Source organism: Chlorocebus sabaeus, chromosome 16 (genome assembly GCF_047675955.1).
Source record: "Chlorocebus sabaeus isolate Y175 chromosome 16, mChlSab1.0.hap1, whole genome shotgun sequence".
NCBI classification, from domain to species: domain Eukaryota; kingdom Metazoa; phylum Chordata; class Mammalia; order Primates; family Cercopithecidae; genus Chlorocebus; species Chlorocebus sabaeus.
In genome coordinates, this window is record NC_132919.1 from 39,913,614 (window position 1) to 39,921,366 (window position 7,753).

General features: G+C 45.0%; 1 protein-coding gene across 2 annotated transcripts in view; it reads left to right on the forward strand.

Moving 5' to 3' along the window:
• The window catches only part of MTMR4 (myotubularin related protein 4), a 28,405-nt gene extending 20,929 nt beyond the window's left edge, over positions 1–7,476 (forward strand). For both annotated transcript variants that reach the window (XM_008011293.3, XM_037993617.2), the window contains 4 exons: positions 721–2,119; positions 4,108–4,218; positions 4,461–4,549; positions 5,201–7,476. In XM_008011293.3, the coding sequence (XP_008009484.3) occupies positions 721–2,119; positions 4,108–4,218; positions 4,461–4,549; positions 5,201–5,378 (1,777 nt within the window). In that variant the 3' untranslated portion in view covers positions 5,379–7,476. The remainder of the gene's footprint in view (positions 1–720; positions 2,120–4,107; positions 4,219–4,460; positions 4,550–5,200) is intronic.
• The last annotated feature ends 277 nt before the right edge of the window (positions 7,477–7,753 follow it).

Sequence of the window (7,753 nt, forward strand, 5' to 3'; positions counted from 1 at the left end):
TATATATGAATGCCTCTAGAACTCTGAGGATATACCAGGGGAAGTTTCCATGGGGCCTTGGGAATCAGAGGAGCACACTGCTGCTAAGTGGTTATAAAGAGCAGTGCTGAGGGAGTTGTGTTGTCCTAATAAAGTTTGTGGTTATTATGTTTGTGGTTGGTTGCCTATATTTTGAATTCTCATAGCATCTCTACAAGGTATGATTTATTATCATCATTGTATAAAGGGAGAGACCAAGTATCTGGGAGGTTAATTTACTTATTTGTAGTCATGTAGCTAATTAGTGTCAGAGCCAATATGTTCTAGCTCCAAAACCCATCTTCTTTCTGTTTTATTGTGATGGAGGCAATGGGATATTGGGTTTGAGTCTCAGGTATAGTCCTGGCTGGAACAGTAGATTCAGAAGGCATTGGCATAGAAGGCAGCTGAAACCATTGTAGTGGTTGAGATTGCCCAGGGAGACTGGTAGGTTGAGTGCTGACAAAAGCTGAGGATAGATTTTTGGGTTCCGGAGGACAGGGTCCATATCTTACACTTCTTTTACAGAGCAAACTTTCAGTGAACATTGGTTATTTGTGATCTTAAGGGTCATTATTGTTAAACTTAAGTGTTCTTAAGTGTCATTATTTCTAAACTCTGGCTTTGATATTGATTTAGCTCCATATATTATATCGCAAATGCCCATCTCCTGACCTGGAGGTGTTATATTTGTCATTCTAGATTACCTAAAACCAGATCCATGGATGATCTTCTTTCTGCCTGTGACACAAGCAGCCCCCTGACTCGTACATCCAGTGACCCTAACCTGAATAACCACTGTCAGGAGGTCAGGGTAGGCCTGGAGCCCTGGCACAGCAATCCTGAGGGATCAGAGACAACCTTTGTGAACTCTGGGGTAGGAGGTCCTCAGCAGACTGTGGGAGAAGTGGATCTTCCTCCTCCTCTGCCCAGCAGCCAGAAAGACTACTTGAGCAATAAACCTTTCAAGAGTCACAAAAACTGTTCTCCAAGTTACAAATTGCTTAATACCGCAGTGCCTCGGGAAATGAAGAGCAACACCTCTGATCCTGAGATCAAAGTCCTGGAAGAGACTAAGGGACCAGCTCCCAACCCTTCTGCCCAGAACGAGGTGGGTAGGACTTTAGATGGCACAGGGGAGCCACCTGAACATTGTCCTGAAACAGAAGCTGTCAGTGCACTCTCCAAGGTCATTTCTAACAAGTGTGATGGAGTTTGTAATTTTCCTGAGTCTTCCCAGGACTCTCCTACAGGTGCGCCCCAACAGGCCCAGCCAGACTCCATGCTAGGTGTGCCCTACAAATGTGTTCTCGATCACAGCCTCAGCACCCTTTGCAACCCACCAAGTGCTGCCTGCCAAACTCCTCTAGGCCCAAGGGCTGACCTCCTCAACCAAGATCCCTCAGGGTCTGTGGCAAGTATCTCCCACCAGGAGCAACCGAGTTCTGTGCCAGATCTGACTCATGGGGAGGAAGACATTGGTAAAAGAGGAAATAATAGGAATGGGCAGTTATTGGAAAATCCTCGCTTTGGGAAAATGCCATTGGAATTGGTCCGGAAGCCAATTTCTCAGAGCCAGATTAGTGAGTTCTCTTTTCTAGGGTCCAACTGGGACAGCTTCCAAGGGATGGTGACTTCATTCCCAAGTGGGGAGGCCACCCCTCGGCGGCTGCTTTCCTATGGCTGTTGTAGCAAGAGGCCAAACAGTAAGCAGATGCGGGCCATGGGGCCCTGCTTTGGGGGCCAGTGGGCTCAGAGAGAAGGTATGAAGTCACCTGTCTGTTCTAGTCATTCCAATGGACATTGTACTGGCCCAGGAGGAAAGAACCGGATGTGGTTGTCCGGTCACCCAAAGCAAGTCTCTAGCACAAAGCCTGTTCCACTGACCTGTCCTTCTCCAGTGCCTCCTCTCTATTTGGATGATGATGGACTCCCCTTTCCCACGGATGTGATCCAGCATAGGTTACGGCAAATCGAAGCAGGGTACAAGCAAGAGGTAGAGCAGCTACGTCGACAGGTGCGTGAGCTTCAGATGAGGCTGGATATCCGTCACTGCTGTGCCCCTCCAGCAGAGCCTCCCATGGACTATGAGGATGATTTTGTAAGTAGTCACCAACTGCCATACACCCATTATTTAGTCTGTTCATCCAGCCTTCCCTCCATTCAGCATTTATTCGTTGGGTACTTGCTGTGTGCCACTGAGTTAGGTGCCTGGACTATAGGATGAAAAACAAGTAAGCAATTAGAATGATGTTTTTAAGTGCTATGATTGAGGAGGCGTCGGGTGTTAGAGGGCTGGAATGGAGTGAAATGTCAAGGAAAGGCTTTCTTGAGAAGGTAATGCTTGAGCTGAGTGCTGAAGAATGTGTGATATTTAGCTAGGTAGACAGTGAAAAGGAAACACCATTTGCAGAAGCATCGTGGCAATAGGTACTCCAATGATATGGCTTAAAAGGATGGGACATGTGAGTGTATATGTGTACATGCATGCATACACACTTACACTGGGGCTGTAAGAGACAGATAGGGTGGTGGGACCTGACATTGGAGAAGTAGGTGGAGATTAGAAGGGTCAGCTTGAGTGCCCTTCTTGTTTGGATTTTACCCTTAAGGCAGTAAAATTTTAAGCCAGTGCATAATATGATCAGAGTTGTACTTTAAGAAAATGACTCTTGTACTCTTGCAACAGTGTACAATTTTTTTTTTTTTTTTTTGAGATGGAGTCTCGCTCTGTCGCCCAGGCTGGAGTGCAGTGGCGCGATCTCAGCTCACTGCAACCTCCGCCTTCCTGGGTTCACGCCATTCTCCTGCCTCAGCCTCCTGAGTAGCTGGGACTACAGGTGCCTGCCACCACGGCCGGCTAATTTTTTGGGTTTTTTTTTGTATTTTTAGTAGAGACGGGGTTTCACCGTGTTAGCCAGGATGGTCTCGATCTCCTTACCTCGTGATCCGCCCACCTCAGCCTCCCAAAGTGCTGGGATTACAGGTGTGAGCCACTGTGCGTGGCCCAACAGTGTACAATTTTAATGAGGCAGCTGAGACCCAGATTGGGAGGCTGGTAAGGTCATTTTGGAATAATCCAGGTGAGAGATGAAGACTATGTAGGCTCTGCAGTGTTGGGCAGCCTCAGGTTCTGGCACCATAGTCCTTGGGGAGCTTCTAGGAGCCAGCTTCCTCCTCATGGTATCTTGCCATTTTCAGACACTTTCCTTTCTTCTATTAAGGTGCTCCCCACTTGCCTGCTTCTCACTTCTCTGGTGCTTTAAACAGTAATCAACAAACCTTTTTTTTTTTTGTAAAGGGCCAAATAATAACTATTTTAGGTTTTGTGGGCCATACAGTCTATGTTGCAACTACTCAGCTCTGCTGTTGTGCAAAAGCAGCCATAGGCCAGGCACAGTGGGTCATGCCTGTAGTCTTAGGACTTTGTGAGGCCGAGGTGGGTGGATCGCTTGAGCCAAGGAGTTTGAGACCAGCCTAGGCAACATGGTAAAACCCCATCTCTACGGGAATTACAAAAAAATTAGCTGGACATGGTGGCGGATGCTTGTGGTCCCAACTACTCGGGAGGCTGAGGTCGGAGGATCTCTTGAACCCAGGATGTTGAGGCTACAGTGAGCCGTGATCATGCCGCTGCATTCCAGCCTGGGCAAAAGAGCGAGACCTTGTCTCAAAAACAAAACAAAAAGCAGCCATAGACAGTATGTAAATGAATGAATGCAGCTGTGTTCCAACAAAACCTGATTTACAAAAACAGGCAGTGGGCTAGTTTGGCCTGTGGGCCGTAGCTTGCCAACCCCTGGTTTAGAACGTAACGAGTTTCTATGCTGTAGTGTAGCATATTGGTAAGAGTGTAAGTCTGAAGCCACAATACTAGGTTCAAATCCCAGTTTTACCACATATCAGCTCTTAACTTTCTCTGTGGCTTCATTTTCTTATTTGTAAAATGGGGATATTAGTAGTATACGTTGTAAGACTGTCATGAGAAATAAGTTCATGTATGTAATGCACTTAGCACAGTGCCTGACACATGGTAAACACTAAGCGTTAATGATGATGAAGATAATGTTGTCTTTGCCTTTTCATCAGACATGTTTGAAGGAGTCAGATGGCAGTGATACTGAGGATTTTGGCTCTGATCACAGTGAAGACTGCCTTTCAGAAGCAAGCTGGGAACCTGTTGATAAGAAAGAGACTGAGGTATGTTTAGGCACATATGTGGTGGGTACTTATGTGAGCCAGTGAGTCATCATACTTCCCAGAGATGAATGACATGCTGTAGACTGAGCTGTCTCCCAGTGGAGTGTCAACCTGGTAGGCAAGTGGTAGCCAGTTATGAAGATAAGCCTTGTCACTTTCTCCTGGGATGCTTTCCTTATTGCAGTGTTGCTCTTCCAGTCTGTCAGCAAGGACCAGGAATTTTTCCTTGTGCCTTCTATTAGGTGACTCGCTGGGTTCCAGACCATATGGCATCACACTGCTATAACTGTGACTGTGAATTCTGGTTGGCCAAACGAAGACACCATTGCAGGTAAGATGTTTTGTATGATTTAGTATGACTTAAAAAACAGTGCAGGCTGGGCGCAGTGGCTCACACCTGTAATCCCAGCACTTTGGGAGGCTGAGGCACGCGGATCACGAGGTCAGGAGATCAAGACCATCCTGGCCAACATGGTGAAACCTGTCTCCACTAAAAATATAAAAATTAGCTGGGTGTGGTGGCGTGTGCCTGTAATCCCAGCTACTCTGGAGGCTGAGGCAGGAGAACAACTTGAACCAGGGAATTGGAGATTGCAGTGAGCTGAGATCACGCCACTGCACTCCATCCTGGCAACAGAGCGAGACTCTGTCTCAAAAACAAAAACAAAAACAGTACAATACATATGTATAGAACTAAATGGAATTCGTTTGGAAGTGGATACCTCTTTATAGAAACTATTTTTGTTTGTCCCCAACTTTTCATTTAGTATCACTCATTCTCAGTATATTGGCATTTCTTAATTAATTTTTTTTTATTAGTGATGAGGTCTTGCTATGTTGCTCAGGCAAGTCTCAAACTCCTGGCCTCAAGCAATTCTACTGCCTCAGTCTACCAAAGTGCAGGGATTACTGGTGTGAGTCACCCTGCCTGGCTAGCATATTGGCATTTCTGATGAACTCTTCCCTCTTCGTGCTTTGGCAGAAATTGTGGGAACGTATTTTGTGCTGGATGCTGCCACCTGAAGCTGCCCATTCCTGATCAGCAACTCTATGACCCGGTTCTCGTCTGTAACTCCTGTTACGAACACATTCAAGTCTCTCGTGCCAGGGAACTCATGAGCCAACAGCTAAAGAAACCCATTGCTACAGCTTCCAGTTGAATGCCAGGGAGACGACCTGTCCAACTTTAGCAGGTTTGAAGGGAGGATCTGCTTCAGTTGTAGTTTGGAAGGTTCGTTGGTGTGGCTCATGAAATCACAGAGCTCAGAGATACCATCTTGAGAAATCCTCCTTGGTATCATGAAACTGGAGCAGAGGAATTGCAATTTGGCAGGAGGTCCTCTACTGGTGAGACCCTCACCTTGGGGTAATGGTCCTAACCCAGACCCAGGGTCTGGAAGCTTAATGTTGAGTTGGTGACTCCAGCCTCTTTCTCCTGGAGGTCACAAGATGATGATTGCATAGATGTTACCTGGTGCAAAGTGCCCCAAACAGCAATAGAATGGCATACGTATAACCAAACTCCAAGTGATAACCAGACCCATCTCTCCTCCACCTTGACAAAAGCAGATTATAGTATACAAGATAGGAATTCCTGTCCTATTTGAGATGAACTATATCCTGTACCTCTGTGCTCTGTGTCTGTGCATGAAGGCTCAGTCTTTAGAGGCACTCCCTCTAGTTGCATTAGTACTGTCTTTCTGTGGAGTTTGGTTTGAAGACTGGTTCAGCAAGTGGAGGTTTCAATGTATTTTTCAGTTGGCTCATCAGCCAGCGTTGGTGAATATTCAGTTTAGGGGGACAGTTTAGGGAGCGAGCCATTTTTGGGAGCAGAGGAAAACTCGGCTGATTGAGTTATTTTGAGCTGTGAAGGCAGTCATCTCTGTTACACAGTGGCAGCTCTTGAGTTACGCACTGTGAAGAATGAGAAGGGAAAAGTAAAAATTATCCTTGTGAAACATCTGCTGATTGTGCCCTACCCTTTGCGCCTGACTTTTCCTAGTTGTCCTGGTGCTAACACAGGAGCTATACCTTGATCCTCTCCTGGCATGAAAATAAAACAAAGGTTTTCGTTGTTGTTCCATTGCCCGTTTCCCCCATGTTGTCTTTCCCTTGGCTGCTGCCTCCTCTGGGTCACATTGCTTCTTATCCTGAACACTTGACACCTTGAGGGTAGAATTTAGCGTTTGGTTTTTACCTCCTAGCATATGCTGTTTGGTATGTGAGGGTTTCAGTACAAATGCTGCTGTCTATTTCTGTGCACTTAACAATGGAACCCAAACAGAAGAGACTAAAGCCTTGATACCAAAATCGGGAGAGAACATGTGTCCATTTGGACCAAACGTTGTTGGTTTTTTAAAACTTTTGTTTTTTTTTTTTTTTTTTTTTTTCCATCTTAATATGTACCAGTGGCACTTAACCAAAAGCTACAGTGATATAGCCATGTACTGTGGGTGGGACAGATACAGTCTCCTTGGCCTATAATGAAACCACTAGGACTTTATACATTTTCCTTAATTTGTTGACATATAAATGGTGAATTACATTTAGGCTTATCCTGTTTTGAAATGATGGCAGTCATCTTTCTCACTGCTACTTTCATGTTGCTTTCTAGAAAACAGCATTTCATTCCAAAATAACTAGGATCTGCATTTAGAACAAGAATCGTTATTTCCCTGACCTTTTCAGTCCTACGGAGAAGCATCTGTGGTTCTTTTGTACTTGCCATAGATGTAACCTAAAAAGTTTTGGCGTATTTAGGTCAGCCTAGCGGAACTTTTTTTTCATTTAAATGGAGCTGAATAATGGATATTTTGTGTCTGCAAAATTCCTGAGATCATTGAAAAAGTAACAAGCTATTCCTTGTTTCTGATACATTAGAAAAATTATTTTAAGCATTTTATCAATCATTAAAATTTACTGCCAGTTGTGAGTGGCTCTTTAATTAACTTGACTTTCATTGCACTTCACTCTGCCTGTTTTCAAGGGGAGTAAGATTGGTAACATTTGGGGAGACTGTATCTGTCTACTTAGTGTGGCTATTTTGAGGGACTGTCCCATCAGTGAACAAACTGCATGGCCTTGGAGAGAGACTCTGGGCTCTTGGCTCAGATGTGTTCATTAAATACTCCTTTCAGAGCTGTTGTGGGTGTAAGTGACATGATGTGGCCAAAAATCCAAACTGTGCAGTTGCGTTGTGACAAAAATGCAATGTGCTGTAAAAATTCAATACAGGTTAAATAAAATCTCTATATTAGTGCTGCTTTGTTGGGTTGTTTTATTTTCATTTCTAAAAAACCTTAATATTCACTTATTCTATGACTATGAGAAGAGTAGAACATTGTACCCCTTTCTCCCAGCAATTTCCAATTTATTTATTTCGAGATGGAGTCTCCCTCTGTTCCCCAGGCTGGAGTGCAGTGGTGCGATCTCGGCTCACTGCAACCTCCGCCTTCTGGGTTCAAGCGATTCTCCTGCCTCAGCCTCCCGAGTAGCTAGGACTACAGATACGCTACCACGCTGGCTAATTTTTGTA